The 26,465-nt window shown below is 40.6% G+C and overlaps 1 protein-coding gene across 3 annotated transcripts in view; it reads left to right on the forward strand.

Annotated features, from left to right (window-relative positions):
- The window catches only part of KYNU (kynureninase), a 79,241-nt gene that overhangs the window by 47,620 nt on the left and 5,156 nt on the right, over positions 1-26,465 (forward strand). The window contains exons 12-13 of one of the 3 annotated variants that reach the window (XM_065413504.1): positions 22,229-22,281; positions 23,845-23,930. The exons of the other annotated variants lie outside the window; for them this stretch is intronic. Coding sequence (XP_065269576.1) covers positions 22,229-22,281; positions 23,845-23,930 — 139 coding nt within the window. The remainder of the gene's footprint in view (positions 1-22,228; positions 22,282-23,844; positions 23,931-26,465) is intronic. 3 annotated transcript variants of the gene reach the window in all.

The following is a 26,465-nucleotide window of genomic DNA, read 5'->3' on the forward strand; positions in this document are numbered from 1 at the left end:
AACACAATAATGCTGATTGGTTCTTGGAATCATCTCAATTGCTCACAACAGAACTCATTGTAGGGCGTACAGCCATTTATAAGCTGATCATCACAAGATTTGATTTGCTTGAGGCAAACACCAGCAAGACTGGAGGCTCTTCTGAACTATTCCACCAAGTACTTCTCCCCCATTTTCGGTCTCCCATCTTTCTTTTTCCCTCATTACTATTTTCCTTGAACTACTTGCTCTTTGTCCTCTCTGTATAAGTCCCTTCTCCTTCACTCAAAAGATTAAATCATCTGCTCCAAAAGATGCACCTTCTGTTCCCTGCTCCTTAACCTCCCAGTCGGCTTTCAGGTCTGAAAAAAGACAAACAAACTATCTAGCCCATCTCTGCATTTTTCCATCACTCTAGGCCTGGTCACCTTGTTATGGTCCTTGTGGAGTTTTTCCAACAGAACATACAGAATAGCCATTTCTTATTGCTGTTGTGTTCACTCTTAGGTTCTCCCCAGTCAGATACACATAATGCACTCTGGGGCTAATGTGGCCAGGCCTGCTGGATCCTACAAGGCTCTTCAAGCCTATTTGGGGTGGGTGGGAGAAGAAAGGGGTCAGGGTCTCATTGGGGGAAGATGTTGGGGACAGGAGAGAGGAAAGGGACTTTGTAGTGAGCCTTCTGGAGACAGAGTGGGAGGAGTGATTTATATTTGTGTGTGTGTGTGAAAAAGACACATAGGGGATTGGATCCCTTTCCTCAGCTTTTGAAACCTTGGTAAATGCACCAGCTTGACTTTGTGGAATGGGCTAAGATTAGAGTTTGTTACTGAACCAGTTTCCCCATACGTAGTCATTAAGTCCTGTACAATGCCGAGGTAAATGAACATTTTAAAGTACAAATATATCTACATGTTACAGACCTTTCCAACTTGTGACCCAGTTAAGAAATTTCTGCTGTATACATTGGAGATGGCGCTGAAGCCAAACTCTGGGTCTCAGCGCCACAGAACTTTGAAGTTCAGATCAAGATCTGCATCTGGACTTGGAGGCGAGGCCCTATCTTTATTTCTATAACAGGCTCGAATCAGAATTCAGGATCAGAGCTCTAAATCCAGACAGATGTTAGAAATATAGAACTTTTGGTGCAAACTTTGCAACATGAGCCCATCTCTCAGTCAAGTTACTTTAAAGCAGGGCAATGCAAAGTAAGAAAAGCAGGAAAGTGAAAAAAAATAAGAATAGAATATGATCCTAAGCTTTCAGATGTAATTTTTTTGTAGGGACCTTAATAGCCATAGTACTTTTGTATATACTGAGACTTGAAGATCAAATTGTGTGTTGTTAATATATCCCAGTTGCATTCCTTCCCCCCCCCCCCCCATCACCCAGCCATTTCAGGTTTCCAAATAAAGCAGTGAGACAAAAGAGAATTTGTCTATGTCAAAGTGTTCAATTTTATAGCTGATTTAAATGCAGAACAATTTGCTGTATGCTGTACAATCAAATAGAGTGGAATTTAACTGCTATTGAAGTTGCAGATTTTATGCTGCATCTAAAAAGTCTTTAATCGTCATTTGAATCAAGGATGACACCCAGTGGCCAGACAAGTTCATTCAAACACAGAAGCCCCGAATATCTTTTCATTTCTTTGTCTTTCAGCCACCCCTGAAGTAGGTAATTAAATTCCAACCCAGTTGATCTGTGTCATTTAAATTATTTGACAGGTTGTTTTTAACCCATGGCCAATATTATGTAAACCACTTTAACCAACCCTATTGATTTCTTTAACTTATCTCATCCTTCATATTCAAGCTATTGACTAGGCAATTATATTTATCAAAATATTTTATTGCCTTGTAATGTAAAATGTACATTCTGGCCATCTTTCAAAGATGAAGATCTGAGGTGTATGCCAAAGGACCTCTTGCCTGTAATTAGCAAGTATAAATTAGAGGCCAAGGTAAACCAGCACAGGGTGAGAAATAGTTTTGTCATCCCACAAAACTTTTTGAAATTTCAACATTTTTTCCTCTTTCACATCAGGTGAAACTGATTTTTCAAAGTTCTTTGTTAAAAACGAGAGCAAGACCAACCCGTACAGGAATAGCTAATAGCCTGATGGTCAGGTCACTATCCTGGGAGTTCGGAGACCCACATTCAAGTCCCTCTCTACCTACTGTAGACCAGGAACTTGACCAAAGATCTTCCACATCCCAGCTGAGTGCCCTAACCATCAGGTTACTGGCTATTCTGGGATGGGTCTCTTTCAATCTCTCCTTTTGGAGCTGTTCCACTTTGCATATATAATTAAACAGTCATTAAATTTCCCATATGAGTACTCTAACCACTGGGCTCTAGAGTCACTATCTCTCCCTCTCTGTATAATTAATTAAATATTTGCTGGGCCAAATCAGAACAGCTCCAACAGGAGAGCATAAGACACAGACTGACTCTAGAGCCCAGAAGTCAGGGTATTCCTGTTCAACATTATTAAGCATCTTTACCTAAAATGTTAGATGGCATTTTTCTAGCTTATCTTTCCTTTCTTCCTTTAGTGGAAACTTTGGGCCAAATTGACTTTTGATGTCAATGGTCGCTAGTTTGTTGACTTTGACAAGAGTTGAGACCACTTCTAACACCAAGGCTGAATTTAGCCTTTCAAAATCTGTTCCACCTTTTAGAATGCAAACTGATTCAGTGGACTAAGATGTTTTCCCCACATAGGTATACATTGACATTTTATAATAAAGAGGTGTGGTCTCAGTCAGAGCAAGGACTGGGTGTCAGGACTGAACCTGTATGATTAGCATTTGATTCCCTAAGTTTGGGGCTGAAACGAATACTCAATGTTTCTTTTTTTCTGGTGAAGAAAGAGGGTCTAATTCTGTAAGTTTAAGGCTATGAAGGAGGAAATTTTGCTATATTCCTGGCTATACTACACAGTTGCTGTGTAGCCTCAGGTGGATCACTCAGGGAGAGATGTCCAAAGGTACAAATGACAGGTGCCTAGCTTCTTTGTGAATTTCTCCCTCTGAACTTATGTTTGTATGTATGTGCCTCAGTTTTCCCAATTTCTAAAAATGAAAACAACAAAACTTACCGACAGGATTGTTATAAGGAAAAATTAATATCTGTAAAGTGCCTGGAATGGAAGGCTCTCTGGGAAAAAAAGTATTTATATTATAGTATTTGTAGTTATAATTGAGCAGTTTCTTTAACCCTGTTGTCTAGTGGCACAACTGCTGTGAAAAACAACCTGACTGAGTCCTGGGTTAGAGGAAAAAGAAAAAAAGTTCCTAGCTGAATCCTTATAAGAAGTACACACCATTTAATAAGATGAAAAGAAAATAAATGTATGTAAAGCAGCCAGGAGAATAATAGATAAGCCTTGGCAGAAGAGTAAAGGAATATTGTACACCGTCTAGTGTTTAAAACGAAAGGATTTATCAAGCCTTTACCTGCTGCTAGTCTGCTCTAAAGTTGAGTTTAAAAATATACAGTTTGTGTGATGTGGTTGAGGAATGCTGTACACACAGGAAACAGCTGATATCCAAAAAGCATCTCAATTTTATTATAGAAACAAAATATCAAAGGAAAAACAAGAAGGCCATTGCTATTTCATACACACCAGGCTCCCACTTCAAAAAGCTTAGGATCTTCGAGCAAGATCTTGGCTGTTGGTTTTTTGGTTGTTAGAAAGGCGAGAATTCAACCTTTTCTGGAGGATTGCCTTTCTTTTTGACTGCATGGTCCCTAACAAAAACTCAAGGGCCTGGGTTCGTCCTCTTACAAAAACCTTATCCCAGTATGCCTTCCTGATAGCTGGGTCTTTAAGCTGATTAAAGACAAGCAAATACCATCTAAGCTGCCTGATGATTCAGAGGTCCTGAGTACCCACAACTCCATTGACAGCATGCAGATGCTCAGCATCTCTGAAAGTCAAGCCTATAAGCTGTCTGCTTTGCATCTGATTGTTGCATCTCCATCCCTTCCAGCTGGTAAGTGTTCTTGGCTCCTATGACATTTTACTCTAGTTTGTTGGGTTTCTTATTACCATTATTTTATTCCTGAGGAAATGACACATCACCATATTTTGGAATTAGAGCCCTCAGTGCTGTGACAAAAATGGCTGAAGCTGCTGTAAAGATAACACATTTGCCCATCTTTGGGAATAGAGTTATTCTAAGGAAGAAAAAATGGTTCTCAAATAGGGCAGTAATGTTGCTTAGTCTATGCTGGAAAAAAACTATGGCTGCTTTTGTGAAGGTGTTTATACGGACAATAGACACATGGCTTGATTTTCATTGACCTTCATTCCTCTTGAGGTCAACTGGAACTGCAGATCTCAGCCCTTCTGAAAATCAAGCCAATAAACAGCAACCTGGCCAAAGGAAGGATGTGAAGGAGCACTGTAGGAGACTTCCAAGAAGCTGTGCTCAGTGGATCAAGGTCAAAAGTTAGTGGTCACTGATAAAAAATGTACAGGGTGCAGTTTGTAGAAAGATCTGTTATTAGTACCCGTGGACTCAAATTGTTGGGTAATATAGCTGTAAGCTGTTCATGAAATGCAACAAGTGTCTCCTGAGTGCATAAACTATCCTAGACTACGACAGAAGTAAACTGTTTCCCTGCCAAGTCAATGAGAGCAATTTAGCTCCTTAAGCTAATTTAAAAACCAAAAGCTAAAATCTCCCATAGGAAGAGACAGTTTAGGAATAAAGGCACTGGCTAATTAGGTTTAATTGCATTGTCTTGGGACAAGTGATTTATTAGGCCAATCTAGACCCATGATGGGGCTGTAGGGGTATGTTCTTGGATTCGCCATGTGAATGGCAAATATCCAAGATCATTATTTAGCATTGGAAGGAGTTTTAGGTTACGAAGGAGAGGCTGGTTAATGTGCATTCCATCTATTCCTATTCTCATCTTTTCAGCTTTGGGCCTCCGATTATTTCTTTCTTCGTCAGAATAACTGGTCTTGTTGATGCGGGGATAGTGTAGACATGACATATCTTGATTTTATTGAGGTTTTTGACACAATTACACATGACATTCTCAAAAGCAAACTAGGGAAATGTGGTCTAGATGAAATTACTGTAATGTGGGTTCAAAACTGGTTGAAAGACCATACTCAAGAGTAGTTATCAATGGTTTGATGTCATATTGGTGAGACATATAAGATAAGAACGGCCATACTGGGAAAGACCAAAGGTCCATCAAGCCCAGTATCCTGTCCTCTGACAGTGGCCAATGCCAGGCGCCCCAAAGCGAATGAACAGACAGGTTAGCATCAAGTGATCCATGCCCTGTCACACAATCCCAGCTTCTGGCAAACAGAGGCTAGGGACACCATTACTGGCCATCGTGGCTAATAGCCACTGATAGACCTATCTTCCATGAATCTATCTAGCTCCTTTTTGAACCCCGTTATAGTATTGGCCTTCACAACACCCCGTGTGGCATCCCACACAGGTCGGTCCTGAGTCTGGTATTCAATATTTTCATTAATAACTTAGATAATGTTGTGGAAAGTGTGTTTATAAAAGTTGCAGATGACACCAAGCTGGGAGGGGTTGCAAGCACTTCAGAGAACAGGATTAGAATTCAAAAGGACCTTGACAAGTTGCAGAACTGGTCTGAAATCAACAAGGTGAAATTCAATATAGACAAGTGCAAAGTACTACATTTATGAATGAAAAATCAAATGCATAACTACAAAATGGGGAGTAACTGGCTAGGCAGTAGTGCTTCTGAAAAGGGTCTAGGAGTTATAGCGGATCACAAATTGAATATAAGTCACCAATGTAATGTAATTGCAAGAAAGCCTAATAAGATTCTGGGGTGTATCAACAGGAGTGTCATATGTATAAGACACAAGAGGTAATTGTCCTGCTCTACTTGGCACTCGTGAGGCCTCAGCTGGAGTAAAGTGTCTGGTTTGGGACGCCTCCTTTCATAGGAAAGATGTGGACTAATTGGAGAGAGTCCAGAGGAGAGCAAGTAAATTGAAAAAAGGTATAGAAAAGCTGACTTATGAGGAAAGGTTTAAAAAACAACAACAACAACAACCTTGGCATGTTTAGTCTTGAGAAAAGAAGTCCTAGGGAGATCCTGATAACAGTCTTCAAATACATTAAGGAATGTTATAAAGGGGATAGTGATCAGTTGTTCTCCAGGTCCAGGGATATGAGGATAGTTAAGAATTGGAATAGATTTCCAAGGGATGTTGTGAAATCCCCATCATTGGAGGGTTTTAAGAACAGCATACACAAACACCTATCAGGGATGGTCTAGGTATACTTGGTCCTGCTTCTGCACAGAAGGCTAGATGAGATGATGTCTCAAGATCCCATCCAGCCCTATATTTCTATGACTTATTTAGACTTTAATATCCTTGGGACAAGGAATGTATCTTTCTCAGCGGCGGCTCCAGGCACCAGCACTCCAAGCGCGTGCCTGGGGCGGCAAGACGTGGGGGGCGACCTGCCGGTCCCTGTGAGGGCGGCAGTCAGGCAGCCTTCGGCGGCTTGCCTGCAGGAGATCCGCTGGTCCCGCGGATTCGGCAGCAATTCGGCGGCGGGTATGCCAAAGCTACGGGATCGGCAGACCTCCCACAGGCATGCCGCTGAAGGCAGCCTGCCTGCCGTGCTTGGGGCGGCAAAAAAGCTAGAGCCGCCGCTGATCTTTCTGTTTATAAAGAGCGGTGTATATTTGTCATCCTATCTAGCCATAAATATGTCGCAATGTTAACCATTAGAGCTAGGTGAAATTGATTTTTGTGTGTGCATGGTAATATGCCACTCACATTCCCTTTATTCCTTCCACGTCACCCAACAGTTCATTCCTAGACAATTTTTCACCATTTCATTGCATCCAATCACATTTCCCAAAATTATGGTTTTCCACAAACTTTTGGGGAACTGAAAGTTTTCAGTTGAACCTGTGGTAACGAGGTTCACTCACCACTCTGGCGCCTCCTGCTGGCTGTCCTGGGGATTATCTCAGTTCACCAGGGCGCCCTCCTCTGGTGGTGGCTCACCGCCATCACTCCTGCGCTAGGACCCATGTCTCTCCAAGGACCGCGGCGTCCTCTTAAGCGACACAGACCTCTGGCTGTGCCACACACTGTGCTCCCCCTTTCCAGAGGACCTGGAGTCCGCAGTTCAGCCACTTCCCTTAGTGGCAACTGCAGTGAATTGTCCGTCCACTTCCTCATGGCCCCAAGTCCTCTTTGCCCTTGCCTCAGGGCCTCAGCCTGCAAACCCCAGCAGCCATCCAGGAGCTGTCTCTTGCTCCCCCGGTTCCTTCTAGCAGCACGTCAAGGGTGCTGGCAGTTCTCTCAGCCCTCCAGGGACACAATTCTTCCTCCCTAGACTCCGGGCAGAGAACTACCCTCCTCTGCCCTCCAGCTCCTTTTTTATATGGGCCTGCTTGGCCCTGATTGGCTGCTCCCTTCAGTCCTTCTCTGATTGACTGCCTCCTGTGCAACCTCTATAGGCTCTATTAATCCCTTAGAGCCCAGTGTGGGGCAGGGGTCCCATCACACTTGTGAAAACTTGAGAATCCTATTTCATGTAAATCTGCCAATGTATGTGTCAATTTTGAAAAGCATGGTCCTGAGTTCTGTTCCCACCTCTTCCACTAGCTAGCCTTGACATTTCTTTTCACCTTCATACAGAACTTTACAATTATTATCTAGGCCATATATATTATTATCTACATTTTACAAAGGAAAAAATAGGAAAGGTGACTTGCTGAGGATCACAAAGTAAATCAGTATGAGGATTAGAACCCAGGACTTTTGCCTTCTGTCCCATGCTGAAATCACTTATCCAGTGAGCCTCTTAAAGAAATCACCCAACTTCTCTGAGCCTTAGATTTCCTAGCTATAAAATAAGGATAAAATGTATTGCTTACCCATATGTGGCTGGAGTCATCTCATGTACCATATAATTTTTTTGGATTTTACGAATGATTTTTTAAAAATGTTGCCCTCTGACAACTTTATTCCTTTCAAAAGGCCAAACCTTGTGTTGTAAGTGAGAGCATCCTCTTTAGAGCCTTATCCTCTACAAGTTCTCTCTTATCCAATGCTGATTCATTAAAATCAAGATGTTTCATGGAGACTGTTGGATTTCGAGTAAGTTGTGATGGGCCGCATGGTTTCCTCCCAGTTCACCAGCCTAGCTGCTTAGTAGCCCACCTGCAGACTGACAGGAAGCCAAGAGCTTGGAAGCCCTGACTTTTGAGCTCCCAGACTCCAGCTCCTCTGCAGCTTGTCAGGCAATCTGATGAGGATCCAGAAACCTGCAAGCTGTAGCTCCCAAGCCCATAGGATACTGGCTCCACTGGGCTTGCAGCCTCCCAGTTGCCCATCAGGCATGATAACAGGTAGCTGGGAGTCTGGAAGCCCTGGGTGTACTGGCTCCCAGGCTTGTGGCTCCTTGGCAGCCTCAGCTCCTAGGACTTCCAGGGTCTGTTGCTTCCAGAGCAGGCCACCAGATGACCTGCCTCTGAACCAGGGAACCCAGGGCTCCCATTCCTTTTTGAAGTTCAATTTCACAGCACATTCTGAAATGTTGGGGGGGTTGTTCCAAATGGGAACCAAGCCAAATTTAGAAATATCAAAATCTGACAGAAAAATGAATTACTTTTCTCTGTACAGCTCTAATCCTGACGGAATTGCCTGATGATACACACACATTATTTCAGTTCACCTGACTTATGGAAGAGGGGAGGGATGCAGGTGCTGTTATATGCTATCTTTCTGTTTCTCCCCCCAACCCTAGTGGTGATTTGGCCCCTTGTCTATATTACAGTAGCCTTGGGACTGTTTGATTTACACCAGCAGGAACAGTTCCAGATGAGCTCTTCCAGTGGCTGAGGATTTTCTGGACCCCAGCACCTCCTTTTCTTTGTGAGAAGGGCTGATGTAAAGAGATGTAGGAAGGAAGCCAGTTGCAGTGTGCAAGCAGAAGCTTTAATTGGTCCTACAAACTCCAGGAACTATGTTGTATATTCTGGAGTGCCATTTACTGTCTGGTGCATTATCTATTTACGTATAATCACCCAACTCTCATTAGCACCACTAACATTTCAGAATGTGTTGTGGAATGGAAATTCAAAAAGGACAGGAAGGCAGTAGTACAAAGTCTGTTCCAGGAAGCTATAAACCCTCTATGTTGCTGGAATAGAACAAAGGGAATTTATCATAGGGTACAACTCATCCTTCAGTATTAATTCATACTCATCACTTTTTTTATATAGCACATACAATTCATATTGGGTGGTCTAGGCCATACCTATCACAAACACCCAAAGCAAAATTTACCAGCATAAAGCATCCACTTATGTTTAGTTTCTCCTAAACTCTGAGTCCAGTCTTCAAAGTTGCTTTTGTTAGGATCTTTAAGACTGTTTGCTGCTTCATATAATTAAAAATATAGGTGATGACATCTTAATTGTTTTTTACAGTGCCCAGTGCAATGGAGTCTTAATGCCGACTGGGGCTTTTGGTGCCACTACTACATTACAAATAATATTTAGTATTCAGTGCCTTAATCAACCTTGAAAATAAAAAAGCTATTCCTCCATATCACACACAAATGAGAGACATTATTCAAATCCTGTAGGACAAAGAGGATGTAACAGAACTTCTAAAACTAGAGTGTTATTGGATATACACACTCCACACTGGACAACAAGGGGTTAAGGAATTGCTCTGGGATCAGCCAGCCCCACCCCACCCCACCTGTAGGAAATGCTCCAACTGGAGGAGGAGTTAAGAGGCAGGGGAGCAGCTCATGTGGTGGCAGACCAGGGAAAAGAACAGACTTGCAGCTCCAGTAGAGGAGAGCTGAAGGAAAGGCAGAATCTCTCCCCATGACAACTGCCCAAAGGTCCCTCCCTGAGGGAAGGGAGAACGTGCTACAGAGACAGCCTGAGAGGGAAGCATTGTCCTCTTCCTCTTACATGGAGTCTGGACTGCCCCAGCAGGAGAAAGCCCTAGGACTGAGCTTGCCCAGGAGGGGGTCATACCACAGAAGGAGGCGGTTACCACTCGATTGAGGAAAAGAGCTACCATGCTATACGCAGCCACCAGAAGGTGCTTTGTGGTGAACGGAGACCCTTCATGCCTTCTAAACCCAAATGGTGACCTGGGGACAATTGCATGGGGGTAGCCTTAAGCATCCCCAGGCTGTCAAGTCACTGACAGCCCTCCACAGGCCTTGGGTCATATCCCGGTGGAGTGGGAGGGCGTGGCTCCCTTACCAACAATCCCCTGCATGTCATAGGCCTAAGCCCTGACACTCCCCTTACCGACCAACTCCTGAGCAAAGACCATCACACAGAGGAATACAGTACTGTGTGTACGTGCACACACTCATTCATTCTCATGTTTAAGTAATTACACCTACTGCAAATGTCAGGCCCTAACCGGAGGAACCCACATTTAGATCAAGTTTATCATGTTCTAAGTACTTGTGTTAGGTCACGTGAATCAAAATTGGGCACTGCATGCTGGGACTTGTTGTCTCCATGGACTACTCATCCCTAATAAAAATAAGAGCATTTATGGGCCATATTTAAAAACAACAACAAACACCTCTGTTGGTGACAAAATGAAAGTTCAACTCTAATAAGAGGAGGGATTTTAAAATGACAATGATTTCCATATTGAACATGATCAAAAAAAGTAAAGTAAAAAGATGACTTCTAAGTTCCTGTTCTGTGTTCCTTCCTTTTCATGCATCATCACCAGTAATACAAATTCTGCAACATAAATTTAGGCTCTGTGAAACCTATCCAACCCCACTACCTTTTAAACACCTCTTTTGCAATATATGACTAGTTCCATCCAGTGACCTAAAACCCTCATAATGTGGACTGATTCCTGTTGCACACAAATCCAATCTGGTCATAATTAATAAATTCTGTCTAATAAGGGTTGCAATCTCATTGAGGGCTTGCATTAATATTGTGATTTCTGTATTCAAAAACAATCAAGACCTAGAGGAAGCATAACTCCCTGGATCTTTAAATTTTTATTTTATAGTTCAGTCAGATGTATGCATTATTTAGAATTTCATCTAGATACTGTTCCCTCAAAGATCCATTCAAGGGATTAAGGAGTGTGTGAATGGTTCACTAAATATATCATAATAATCAAAACCATTTGAATCTCCTTTAAGTCAGAAGTCACAGTTCAGAAATATCTTTAGGCAGGATTGCTGCTTCATGTTTAATTTAATCTTGTTGAAACACCCTAGAAAGATTTACCATATTTCTTTACAAAATATAGCATTATCCAGGACTTTATAGAAAACACTGAGAACTTTATTAATATCTCTATTATGAGTAAATTGGCTCCCTGTTTGATTTTTAATTTCTGGTGTTAGGCAGGAGATTTGATTTCCTTTTAGTAAATGTGCTAACATACTGCTGGCTGTATTCCACCTTTTCATATATCTTATATTTGGCTAGTAGAAGTGATATATGAGCACTCTGTGATAATAGTTGCTCATAAGCTGATTTAACAGTTTTTAATTCAACTTCATTAGCCTTGGAGGGGTTGTTTTTTGTAAGATCTTTTCTTAGGATTTAATTTAGACTCCAGCTCTTTTTGCAGTTTGATCATACCTTTTTTTTGGTCTGGCCACTGAATGAAATTATCGTCCCTCGTGAATGCCTTAGAGGTTTCCCAAACTGTTCTGTGTGAATTCACCAAGCTCTGATTGGATTCCCAACATAATGGTCATTTCTCTTTCACATACTCTGATCACAGAAACTTGTTTCCTGTTATAAAAGTGAACTCAATCTCCGTTTGTTTTGACCTGGAGGGATAATGTGGATGGACATGTTCTGAGATTGGAATATTCCCAGTTGTATTGAGTCTAAAAGTCTAACAAGGAAAAAAATCAATCCAAGAGGAGGACATATGCACTCTTTATCTGCAAATACTTATCAGCTGTAAATCAACTCACACTTGATTGACCAAACAGCCTAGGTTTTTCACCTGTGGAGTGAAGTTGTCTTATTCCCTACTTGTAAAGTGATACATTAAAATTTCCACCTGTGACACAAGTGAAACTTGAACTGGTCAAAAAGAACAGGAGTACTTGGGGGAAAAGGATGATTACTTAAATCTAGGTCATTTTATAATATCACCAACCAAGGCAGCATAATTAAGGTTGTGTCAGTACTTGGATCATAAAACTGTTTTTAGAGATTTAGATTTGTGCCATTAAAATTTGCATCTGCAGTGAAAGTCAGTTTGGACATTTTTAAATGAGACATACCAAAATGAAGAAAATAAAATAAAATAAAAATGCAAACAATTCAACAAAAGAGAAATGTCACATTTTTAGCTTATAGTATAATCTTATTGTTTTGGTCTTTTGACAAAGTAAAGCTTCAGAGATATTAAATATTAAAAGTCACTATTTTCATAATAATACCTTTCATAAGGGGGTTTTGATTTTTTATTGAGTTATAAGAGAGCAATCCATTAATAATGGATTAGAGCCCAGTATATTGTACGGCAATATTAATGAGTCACATACACTTAATAATTACAAAATATTTGTAGCAAGTTGAAAAGGGTAAAGAAAGTATACCAGGATATATGAAAGATCAAAACTACTGTAATATAAGACTAATAATTACCTGTGGTTCCAAAGCTTTTCAGGCTCCACAAACATCCTACTTATAATTAATCACTGATCCAGTGTACAAGAGAACTATGAAATGGTTGAAATTTGACACATCTGTGACTGAGACCTCAGGGGGGGCCACTGTGGGATTGCTCAATCAGGACAAACCGCAAAGAATGGGGCAGACAATCCCCAAAACTGTGGTTATTCTAATACTTAGATTCACTAAGCCAGTAACAAAACAGTTTCTACAATACCTTACTGGTTACCCAAAAGCCAAAACACAGTTCCCTTAAAGCAACCCGGCCTTGAGCTCTCACCCAGACAGACACGTCAAATATGATGAGGATTATTGAAAATCTTATCATATAAAAGTTCTGCTAATCCCAAAGGATCGGACACATTACCCACCAGATTACTGAATATTTAAAATCTTACCCAAATACACACTTACAACCAATTCTTATTAACTAAACTAAAATTTGTTTAAAAAGAAAAGAGAGTGAGTATTGGTTAAAAGATTATCATACATACAGCTATGAATAGAGTTCTTAGGTCTGTTTCATAGTAGAGATGGTGAGCTTTAGAGTTGCAAAGATTCCTTTCCAGAATCAGTTCATTAGGTTATAGTCCAATGTCCAATATCAGTATGATCCAGAATGGAACTGGAGCCCTCAATTTTGCGACTCAAACTTCCCCTGATGAAGCTTAAGCAGATCTAAGATGCAAGGATCAGGGCCCAAGTGTTTTCATAGAGCTTTATAGGCCATCCATAGCTTCTTGGCAGCATGCAGTCCTTGGGTGAACAATAGGCAATTATCCTAGCTTTGAAGTAGATTTCCTATTTCCTAAGCATCACAGATGATTAGCTAGCATAAGGTAATTACCCATCTTCAGACATTTACAGGCAGTTTACTACAAACTTCAAAGAGAAATAAGTATGATGATATTACTGCATTCACAGTTCATCTGTTGACATCTTCTTTTGATCTCTGAATTAACAGAATATAGCGATAGATAAGAACCATTTAGTTACATGCTCAACCTTTAACAATATATATGTAAACACACAAAAAACACAACCATTCTCTACTAACATGTCACTAAAGGTTGATTCTGGGTCAATTAGCCTGCTAGGTGTGTAACCCTTTCTGTCCCTGTGTCACAACATGGAGTATAGGGTATGTCTTGTTCCAATAAGTGAATCGCTGGACAGATAGAAACAAATAGGATTCTAAACATAGCTGCTGGGAATCTGTTTTGTGTGATCTCACATGCATGGCCTGATCCAGCAGGCATGCTTAGAAGGTGCCTTCCTGATTGGGCCCTGCATGCACCTCAGATGGCTAAAGGCCTATCTTCCCCTGGTTTGTGAATTGTGCTGTGGCTTCAGCAGTAGATAATGCCTGGGTGCCCAGAGAGAGGCAGCAGTGTGCATGCCCAGAGCAGAAACTTAGATGCCTAGAGATCTTTTACTTCAAAAACTTAGTCACTGAGTGAGTTTAGGTGCCTAGAGGATTTTGCGAGAGTTTTGTGCATCACAGTAGTGCTAAAACAGAGACTTTAGTGCCTGAAACATGGACTTGGTGTCTAACTCCTGTGCATCTAAGCCTAAATGACTTGCCCAAGGCTACACAGGAAGTCTGTGATAGAGAAGGGAACGGAACCTAGTTTTCCCAAGTCCCATGCATGGGCCCCCAACCTCTGGACTATAAAACACAAAAAATAGGTAAATAAAATGAACGGTTTCACTAACATTCTTGGCATTTTTGTGAAGTGCTGGAATGAACCCATAGAAGCAAAGCTGTTTCTATGGGTTTACAGTGACAATTATTTTGAGGAGAAAACTGGGTGTTTGGAACTCGAGCTTTTCAATCTGTTGAGTCCGTGACCATGAAAACCAAATCAGTTTGCAAAACTCGTGGGAAGCCCCTAACTGACCACATGCACAAATACCTGATTTGTGCACAAATATCAAGTGTTTGGGCCTGATCTTCCCCTAACTTGCACAGGTTTTACACTGGTTTGAGAGGATAATTGGTTCTTTTCTGCCTGTAATTAGGTATATGAGACTATCTGTTCAACTGAGCATGCCTAACTTTGAAAATCAGGCCCTAAATCACATAGCAAGTCAGCTTTAAAAAATGGAAAATGTATGCTAGGAGTCCTAACTGGGCGTCCATGTGTTTCAGTACTAGACCACATTCCTTCTTACATACCGTACATGTTCTTCTTTGGGTAATGATCCCTGTTGTATTCCACTGTGGGAGTTATCCATGCACCTGGCGTGGCAGAATTTGAAAGTAGTGGCTGTTAGCCAGTGCATGCACTCTGGCTCGCCTCATGCCTCCAACCGACGTGATAAAGGGAGGGGCGGACCAACTGCCTCTTCAGTTCCTTCTCATTGCCACATGGTTTGGGTCGGAATCTTTTGTGTCCTCAGCTCTGATGCCATTCAGAACAGAGCCGATTGCTTCCCCCCATAGACAACTTACACCTCTCCAACAGCACAAGCAGTACCACCACTTTAACCCAAGTCAGGCTTTTTCTCCTTGGGAGATTCAGAACCCTGAGATGAACCGCTTCTCCCATACTATCTTTACCCATTCCCCAGGAGATCCACATGGCCCTGGGACCAACCACCGCCTCCCCTGACTCAGCCATGGGGACCCCTGTGACCACCTGTCAACCCCTACTCATCATATTGGTGACCCTGGGACGAGTACCCCTCTTCAGAATCTATCCGATCTGCCAGGGAGTCATCACCTTTCTTCCCTCTGAGGGAACCATCAAATTTTCCCCTGGATCCGATAGGGGAGGGAGGAGTACTATGCTCTAGTTCCATCAGAACCGGCCAGACTACCATTACTATTACTGGATGAAGAGGTGACTTTGACATTCCTTTCCCTTCAGATGACTTCAGGCAGTTCCAAGGCCTTCTCTGCAGAGTCACCAGGGAACTTCAGATTCTACTAGAGAAGATCCAGGACTCCCAACACAGGGTCTTGGACATCCTCCATACCTCTGGACCTACGAGAATTGCCCTCCCTGTCAATGATGCCATACTGGAGCTGGCTAGGAGAGTGCGGCATACCCCTGCCACCTGTGTTCCTACCCCAAAAGGGGCAGAAAGATGTTATGTTCTGACTTAGGGTTCAGAATTCTTATTCTTTCACCCAACTCCCAACTTGTTGATGGCTCAGGTCACTTCGGAAAGGTCCAGGCAATAACATCTCAGATCTACTCCCACAGACAAGAAATGTAAACATTTAGATCTCCTAGGGAGGAAGGTTTTCTCGTCCTCCAGTCTTAAGTTCACAATAGCCAATTATCAAGTGCTATTGGCTAAATATTATTTCCTGAACTATACTTAATTTGAGGAATTCGCCAATGGCCTCCCACAGCAGGATCATACTCGTTTCCAAGCTCTGATAGAAGAAAGTTAGTTAATAGCCAGAACTGCCCTCCAATCTGTAGACAATGTGGCTGATACTACCTCTATAGCCCTGGCTATTGCCATTGTTATGCAAAGGGAGTCCTGGCTTCATGCCTCAGGATTCCCCTGGGGGGTCTAGAATACCATCAAGGACCTCCCCTGGATAAAACCATTCTACCAGAAGAGATGTATATTCCACTCTCTTAGACTATATCCTATCTTTGAAGACATTGGGTCTCTCCCTCAGCTCTTTGCAAATCCACTTAGCAGCAATCAGTGCATTCTATCCACCTACACTATTTTCGCACACCCACTAACCAATCATTTCTGGAAAGACCTGCCAAGAACTTTCCTACCTTCTCAAAAGACTGTGGCCCAATGGAACTTGAATCTTGTTCTTTCAGTACTAACAATGCCCCCCCTTTTGAGTGTTTAGCTACTTGCTAAAGGCTCCTCTCCATGAAGGTCACCTTTCTTGTAGCCATCACATTGGTGAGGAGGGTCAGTGAACTTGGAACAATGATGACAGACCCACCATATGCTGTGTTCCACAAAGATAAAGTTTCTTTACACCTACACCCCAAATTTATACCTAAAGTGATTTTGGAATTTCACCTTAACCAATCAATTCACTTACCTGTATTCTTCCCGAAACCGCATGTTTGTGCAATGGTCAACAAGCCTTAGCCTTTCACCCGCAGAGAACAAAGCCAATCAGGAAGTCCTTTAGACTGTTGCTATAGTGGGGAGAGCCAGAGGGCATACCATCTCCACCCAGAGAATTTCCAAATGGATATCTGTTTGCATTCTACTCTCTCAGCTCTTGAATGTCCCTCCACCTACAGGGTATGAGCTCACTCCACTAGAGCTCAAGCAATTACCATAGCGTTTCATCAGGACTTAACCTCCTAGGATAGTTGTAAAGCAGCCACGTGGAGCTCCATCCACACATTTGTAAGGATTATGCCCTGGTACAGAACTTAGTTGCTGATGCCACCTGTGGGATGGCTGTTCTCTGATCAATGCTACTGTCTTCCTCCGCCGTGCACCCTCCCCCTACTTGGGTACTTCTTGTCAATCACCCACAGTTGAATACAATAGGGACCATCACTCGAAGAAGAAGAGTGTAACTGGAGGCTCTTCAAGTCATGTGGTCCCTATCTGTATTCCACTACACACCCTCCTTCCCCTCTACTTTGGATCTTATCTGATTTGCGGTGGAAAAGGAACTGAAGAAGTGATCGATCCACACCACCATTTATCACCTTGGTTGGAGACACAAGGTGAGCCAGGGCATATTCACCAACCAACGGACACTACTTTCAAATTCTCTGACTCCAGGTGCATGATGTGCATGCATAACTGCCCACAGTGGAATACAGCTAGGGACCACGCATCCTGAAGAACCTCCAGTTACAGGTAAGTAACCCTCCTCTTAGCAATTGTTAATCATGTGAGAAAATAAGGATTGTTTCTAATGATGGGAGCATCACAAGAGGTTCAGAGTTCTTGTTCTCTTCAGATAAGAATCTAAAAATTCAGATGCATTTCCAAACTATGCACACCTCTTGGGTCAGCAAAAGTGGGCTGAAAATCTCATGAGAACAATTGAGCTTGTCAAAATTGACAGGAATATTTTTGTGAAAATTTCATATTTTTTTCATCAGAATTTTGAATTCTGAAATGTCTTGATCAGCTCTATAGACCAGACTTTCTCATGAGATTTCCAGCATTACTGGTTGCATTCCCATCTGGTTAGGAGAAGACGGTATGTTGAAAGAAAGGATCCAACGTTTTCAATTCTTAAAATCTTAAGTTTACTTTTAAGAATGGGCAAAGATTTGGCAGGGTAGAGGGGGAGGGACAAGTCTTTTGTATTTTTCTCCTTATTTGGTTTGCCTACCTCTTGTTTTTTCCTTTTCTTAATCTATTCAGATATTAGGATTAAAAAGCCAAGCATAGATAAACTATATAAATCCAATAATATAGTATTTCTATATCATCTGAATAAGACATAAGACATTTCCAGGCAAGGATGCGATCTGACTAGTAAATGGAGACCATTATACTCCATACGTAGTGAAGTTTGAGAGTTTAATATTTAGTGTCATAAATCCTATACTGTTATTGTCCTGTTATATCTTTTAGCATATTTTCCCATGAACACTTAAAATGATTTCTCACAAAATATGATGACAGAATGGTTCATAGAAGGCTTTGTCCTGGATTGTGAAAGTCAGGCTGTGTTAATAGTGTTTGCTTGTTTTCTGTATCACTGCTCAACAGTTTTGGGAGGGTTCCCCCCCCCCCTCCAAAGAAGGCAAATGAACCACATGTTTCTTCAGATTGTAAATTATAAATGAGTTGCATAATCATCTGTTACTTAGAAGCAAAGGTCAAAGGAATTGTTATGTATTTCTTCTATGTTCTTTAACTGGATCTTCTTTGATGTCTTCACCGCACATACATAGTGATCATTATATCCCACACTCTTGCATCATTAATGCAACTACAAACGAAATGATTCAAGTTATGAATGCCCAGCGCTTCTGTCTAACACACACAGATGCGGGAAAAACTGAGCTAAATAAAAATACTTACTGAAGGGATTGTTCCCTGGTGTAAATGTGCTTAAAAGAAATAGGAACAAATGAGAGGCTGATGCGCCTATCTGGCATATTTTTTCCCCTCCATAAATCTGCTGTCTATGCCTCTTGATTTGCAAAATGGGAGAATGTTTTCGGGTAAAACAAAACCAATGAAATATGCTTAATGATCTTGAATTACATGCTTTATTTGTGTCATGAACTTGGGCAAGTAACAGTGTGCATTAACCCAGCGTATTAAACATTTAAAAAATAGTGATGTGTATAGCTCAGAAGATAGCAAAAATACCCCAAAATATCCTTTCTTGTAGGAACATTAGGATTCCTGCTTTATTTTAGAGACAAAATGGACTGAAGTGCTTTCCCTTTTTAATGGAATTATTTTTACTTAAAAAACAAAACAAAAAAATTATTTAGCTCTAAGTACAGTTATGTGATCACATGTACCTCTCACAAAAAACACGATCCTAATTAGCACTGCTTTTTGACAAGCTCAGCTGTGAGTCTCTATGTCCATTTGATCCATGGACTGAAATACCTTCTCACCCTGAGAGGTTCTCAGTGCTGAAGCATATTGGCAGGGCAATCTTAAGAAGCTGTATGATCTCTAGCTGTTTGTGGGATGTCAGAAGGCTAATAATCCAACACATATCAGAAACACAAATACATATACAAAGCTGGAATGGCCATTTCAAATTGTGTTATAATAAAATGTGACAAATCTCCAGTCTGGTTGTACATATATGTGTAAATAACCATATGTGCAAATGTCCAGTAAGAGTCCGTTCCCAATAGAGATTATTAAAGCATGTTCCCAGAACAAGTCCCTCCTCTAATCTAAAAAGCATTTTTTATCATGGTTTGTAAAACAGTCATGCCTGGTTTACAACAGCTAGTTCTCCTAACACAATTTAACTCCCCAACTTGGCTGGGGGCAAACTACTTTAAGTACAGGAACATTAAAAAAAATCAAGTTTTTTGTCATTTCACGCATTTTGGTATTACAAGATTTTGCCAAAATCACGGCTCAGATTTAAAATAGAAAGTTATAAACTGGTGCCTTGGTATTTTGAAAACAAGAATGTTTGAAATAATTAATGCCTTTCGGGATATCCACTTTGCATGCAGAGTAGCTACTCTTTAATAAGAAATTTTACTACCTCATCTTACTGTGCAATTTTACTGCCTATTATTTTTACTGTGCATTTATAAACCCTTATATTTAGGATTTATAACCTCAGCTATTTCACATCATAACAGGTTGAAATTTGGCATACCAGTGGCAGCCCTGATTTCAATTTTTTTCACAGAAAATTATTAACTGTTAATTGCTAATTTATAAAGATTGTGTGTGTGTGTGTGTGTGTGTATAAATATAAAACCTCTTTGAATCTTATTGACATATCGTACACGAAACAAATGACATCCATAGGAAAAATTGGACTGATGATGGTATAGAACCAGAATTGTATCTAAACATCCATCATGTATGATGCCCATGGAGTTCTAGAACAGCAAAAAGAAATGTAGCTTGTCAGTGTTTTAGTAATGGTAGGGACAGGCAAAACGATTTAAAAAAAATTACACCACCTTTAAATTTCATGCATTTCTATCAACAAACTTTAGTCAATTTCTGAAATTTCAGTTTCCAAGTTCTAGACATGATGAACCACAGGTCCTGTTCTAGGCCAGTTGCACAGAGTCAATAAGTTTAGATACAACACCAAGCTTTTGGAGTCTCACCTGAACTAAAACCTGAAGTCCAGGACTGTAGTCCTTCATCATTCTTTACTTGGACAGTACTCCTGTTGATGTCTATGGGTCTCCGTTGACTTCTGTTGCCTGAGGAATGAGTGCATGGCATGGCCCAGCAAGTAAATTGCTCTTTAGTATTTTTTTAACCTTACTACACACTATTATTCTAGGTAGTATACTTCATGTTTGGGGTTTTTTTTTGCTATGCTAAGCCTATTGGAATGAATGGAATACTTGCACCATTAATTTCAATGGGATTTTATTATAATATCATTGTGTAATGTGTTTGATGGTAAACTATTATAGAGGAAAGATACTGTAAAATACTATAAAACAGTTGATGATGCATTTTTTATTATTCAAAGCACCAGCATCTGAGTTATTTGGGCAATAGCTTTTATTATGTTTTATTAGAAATATATTATTTTTGACAAAAATTTCATTGAAATGAATGGATGATTTCATTGTTGATTTCCATGTGACTTTGAATAGTAAGACTATTCTTTAGCTATATATTATTTCACATGTCTGCTTTATATAATACAATGAGATGAGAGTGATGGATCTATTCATAGGGGTGAAATTATCCAGAAATAACAAGTAAGCATTTTACTTGGCACTGTATATAGTTTGTATAACAATTCTTTACATACAGTGTGACTAACCAATCTAGTCCCGTCTATATTGGACTTTTACAGTTTGGCCTTTTTAATTGACAGCATGTGGCTAGGCCTTTCCAGGAGTAGTGCAGAGAAGCACCATTCCTTTCCTCCTTGTTTGCTCCAGGGGAAAGTAATTTGCTACTAGCTCTTGCTAGCAGCAAATTACACACACACTCTAGCCTTCAACTCAATGATAGCTCAACTGTGCTGGCTGGCATGGTGAAGATGGAGCCACAGAAAACAAAGCCACCTAGTTGCTTAGAGATGTGTATTGGGTACCCAGCACCAGTTTAACCCTTTGTGCTAAGACCCCCAGGTCTACAGAGACCACACACGAGGTGAGGTGAGATTGCCTTACTCCCCTCATATCCTTGTATGACCACATGAGCTGGGCCATGAGCTGGCTCATAGTAAATACTAGGTCACTGCAAAATATTTGATGAAAAATTTCATATTTTATTTAAATTTCTGCAATATTTCTATTTTGGAAAAAAAAACCCACCCTGAAATGTCTTCAGAATATTGTCTCAAAAATATAGTTATGAATTAAATCGGACTAAATTTCATTAAAAAGGGGGTCATATTATTGAGTAATAAACCCAGTTTCATAATCTGAAATCTTATTGCCAGGTTGGGATTCACATCAGCACAACATTGTAATGGAACGATGAAACAACTGCAACTTTTACTCAAAGGCCTCTTTGTCTATCTTTTGTTTGCTGTTCATATCTTTGCTTTTGTGGATTTACGTCAGATTTATAATGTCCTTTGGTTTTCAGTATTTACCAAAGCAGATTTGTGTTTGTCCTTTTAGCCATTAGGAACATAACACTGGAAATATTTCTGCTTTATTTTTCAGTTTGTAAGATGAATTTAGACAAAATGAACATTAATAGAGTCCCAATAGATTGATTGTTTGAAAACTATCATAAATATCATCTTTCAGCGTTAAACAGAAATTGTCAAGTCACATAAATAAGTTGTTAATGCCAGCTAACCACATAACTTACACTAATCAAATAGTATCAGAAATACAGTATCAGAAGCTATTTAGTAACTCTCATGTCAGATTTAAAATATATCAATGCAAGATTTTGTTGTTTTTTCAGTTTTTTTTTCCATGTTATGTTTTAGGCTAATAGGCTGGTGGGGTCATGAATTCAAAACTAGATTTCTCATGGAAAACAGTATGTATACTTCTTTAAATATGTCACATGATTTAGAACGTGCATTCATCGCTGTTCACCATTATTTTGAATAGAAATGATAAGACTTTATATTTGCTCACTGGTGTTAAACCTATTAAGGCCAAATTCATCCCTGATGTTGTGCAGCTTCACTGAAGGCAATGAAGTAACATATGTAATGAATTTGCTCTACTGTCATGTCAATCTAGTTGTTTGCTTCAGGATGGTTTGCTCAAACAAATGCACCAAAAAGGCCTTTCAAAAATTCAAACTTGGACTATGGGTAAAATTTTCAAAAGCACCTGACTTACCCTACTAGGTTTCCTTCTTCATATTAAGTAATACTTTATGGTGGGAGTAATTCCATTGGAATGAATGGGAAACATGAATGAAGGGGGCAGAATTTGGCCCTAACTGAAAACAGCCATCTATTTTGGCTTTACTACTCCAAGCTAGAACTTAATGAGCTATAAAATAAAACAATGACCTGTTTCAAAAGAAGTGAAATGTCTGTGTTCTAGCCTTGTGCATGGACACACAGGAGTACTTAACAAATCTGGAGGTCAGTCTCTCCTCCAACCCCATCTTAGAGGAGACCTCAGCCTGCAGGAGGGTTAGAATCTTGCTTTGTGGCTTTGCTATGTGAGTCCTTGCCAGTGTGACTTTGGGTCAACACTGCTGGCCTTAGTCCTCTCTTTGAGATACTGCAAGGATTCTGGCCAAAAGTATAGAGAGAGACTGGGCTAGTCTTGCTGGAGAGCCATCATCAGACATGTCATCTTCTAAAGCATAAAAAATGAAATCTGTCACCTCAGACACTCTCCACTCCCTCTCCTTTGGGTTCCTACTCACAAAAGGCTAGTCTTGAAGTCATTTTGTAGGGGCAGTTCACAGGAGGAAGATGAGTTTAGTAAGTCCTCACAGTGAGTGAGAGGTGCTCCCTTCCATTGAAAGAGCTCTGGTGCTTGCACTGCAAAGATAAGACAGATCACATGAAATTTCAAAGCCTAAAGCAGTGGTAACCAAAATCTGGCCTGGAAGTCAATTGCCCCCCCCCAAGTTCTGTAGTGGCCTAAAAGGGTTTATGGACACTACATGTCCCTTGTATGTGATATTCCATTTGATCCAAGTGGACTTTGTTTAGCTCAAGATGGACCACTGCAATCTGCAGTCTCCACAAGCCACTTATTCATATTAAAGATAAAAAGCTTGTCTCCTCTCAATTACTGTGGTTTTGTACTCCTTTTATACTGCATTGACTTCAATACAGATGCTTGTAGTTTACACCAGTGTGAGAAGGGAATCAGGCCTAAAGGCAATTTTAATATGTTCAATTACATGAAAATTAATTGCAGTCCTCTGGCTCTTGGAAAGCTGCTGATGTAACCTTCAGTTGATAAAATTTGAGTACTTCCAATGTGAACAATAGTAGCTACAAGTGGAGTAAACATGTTCTCTGATAATGAACCAAATCCTAAGGTCCCACTGACTTTAGTGAAAGTTTTAATTGAATGAATAAAACAAATAAAAAAATAAAACTAACAGAAGTTATTCATTTTCCAGAATTGCAACTAAGTCCTGGAATCAATGGATTTCGGTTATCAAATCCTCCAATTTTATTGGTCTGTGCACTGCATGCTAGTTTAGAGGTAGGTAGTTATATTTCTTATGACTATGAATTTTAAGAATCTACAAATTGTAGAATGGAATCTTAGATTTTTCATCAATATTGTCTTTCTTTAAAAATGTAAAATTTAGACCAGGACTACATGTGGTTATGAGAGATATGGTTGACTTTTCACAAACCTTTCTATTGGCAACCCCACACTTGTTTTACATTTTGGGTTGATCTGAATACAAGAACTCAAGATGAAAATAAAACAAAATTGATGGAAACTCACCAGATGGGTACAAAATCATGGTGGTAAAACTGAACTTTTCCAGGTGAGATTTTTAACAGAATCATTTTATCTGCCTCTGCCAAAAGAATAAAATGAATCTTGGCAGTATTTGTTGGTGGTACTCAAAACCCAGAATCAGGCAAGATTTTATTTGATTTCAGGCTTCATTGGACTTGCCTGGTTTGACATTTCACTTCAAATGTTTCAATGTCCTGAATATGCAGGGCCAAATTCTGCTCTCAGTTACTCACCTCTAGCTCCAGACTGTCTCCTTCTGACTTCAGCTTACTTTGCTGTTTTCAGTGGAGTTCCTCCAGATTGACACCAGTGTAACTGATGGGCAGATTGTGCCTCACTGCAGTTTACCTATGAAAACTGCAGGAAACTCGACACACAGTTTCTTCTTAATTCTTTTGTCAGGAGAGTAAGGTTTGTTCAATATGGAAGAAACAGGATCTGGCCACCCAGTGTCATGGATCTTGGGTGGTTGAACTAGCTCTGGGAATCCATCTCCTTTATTCCCTGGCAGCAGAACTTCAGCAGCTGGTATCTGGCCTTTGGAGCCTTCCTCAAAGAGGGATTACCACTACAGGGTTTGGGGGTGGAAAGGAATTACAGCCTGGGGCTGTTAGTTTGCTTGGGAAGTACATCAGAGCAGTGGAAGGATGATTTGCATCTCCCTGGCCCCCACACTCCATACTATATCCTCCTGTATTAATTCCTGAACCAGGAGAGTGGCCCCTCTGAAGGCCATGGGAAGGGAAATTTTTTCCATGATGGTAGAATGGGAGTAATCCATGCACAGAAGGTCCCGTGATCAGATGTTGAGAGCAGAATTCAGCCCATTTAGGAAAACATTCAGAACCCCTTTAGATGTCCTCTGTGGTGGTGCAGTCGCATATTGCCACATTTCATCTCCAGACATGGCTGCATTTCTGTGATGGGTGAATGTATCCCTGTACAAATGATTCTCAATCACTCAGGGATCATTTGATGAAAGGTGCAGTTATGCATAGCTTTCCGTATGCTGCAATACTCTCAAACTTCAGAAACTGTTTTTAAAAATCAGATTAAAACAATCTTGGTTAGCAATGTTCTGTGGCCAGTCTGAACAGGGTATAATTTTTAAAAATAGTTTCCAAAATCATTTTATTAGCACTAGTTGTACTGGTGAAGCCAATTCTGGAACAAAAAACCAACCCCCTCACACTATCTTTTCATCTGTTTGTTATGAAAAACAAAAGTATCTTAGACATGTACAAAACAAACCATTAAAGTCAGAAAATTGCCAGCTGAGGCTATCTTTTCTCTCCAGCATTACATCCTAAACTGAAGTACTGCAAAAGGTCACAGAAATACTTCTTGTTCTGTTTGACAATTTATTCTGTTAGTCCTTAAACATTCAATATATTTTTAAACTTTAAGTGACCTTAGAGATAAGCTAAAAGCAGCTCTGCTATGACCCAGATTGTCACTGCTCCAGTTTGTGTGGGTGAATGTAATTTAGCCCACCTCAGGGAGTCTCAAAGAGCGCTAGCTGATCATATTCCACTGTCTCCCCTTTTCATGCCTGCATTACCCTTTTGGCACAGACAGGATTTCCCAGTGCTAATTGCTCTAGGACAGTGGGAAACAGAATAGTTTCCATGTCTGGCAAGAGATGGCTTGTGAAATTGTATGCCATCCTGCACTGGGACACATTAAGCAGAAGGCAGTGTTTCCAATGGAAACAATGAAAACTGCAAGTGCTGAAGCCTCAATAATGCTTAAAGTGACTGTTATGGCACTAGCTGTTCCCTTTTATGGATTAAAGTGCGTGTGGTGGGAAGATCTCCATGGCCACATTAAAAAAAAAACTTTTTGAAAAAGTCCACTCAGACAGCAAATATTCCTTGAACAAAACCAAGTAACCAGGCTTTCTACCAGCAACCTAAAAGAGGGATCAAGAATCCTCCTCATCCTGTAAACCCAGTAGCTCCAGCAAAGTCTTTTGTATACCTCCTGCACAGGAGCGGTTCTAGTTTTAGGTTTTCCATCCATGCAGATGCTGATCCATTCCTGCCCCTTTCACATTCTATATCCACCTCCACTGCAGCAGTATCTCCTTGCAAGGTCTCTGCCTGACCAGCCACATCTTGCACACTGCTGCATACAGGAGATGTGGCATTTCAGCTGTGTTTAGGCCAGGTTACTCCATGCCCATGATAGTATTGGAGTCAATGGCCTGTGGATATTCAGCAGGGAGGAGACAGCATGCTGTAAATTAAGTGGAATCTCTTGGCT

The sequence above is a fragment of the Emys orbicularis genome, chromosome 11, assembly GCF_028017835.1.
Source record: "Emys orbicularis isolate rEmyOrb1 chromosome 11, rEmyOrb1.hap1, whole genome shotgun sequence".
In the NCBI taxonomy this organism is placed as follows: domain Eukaryota; kingdom Metazoa; phylum Chordata; order Testudines; family Emydidae; genus Emys; species Emys orbicularis.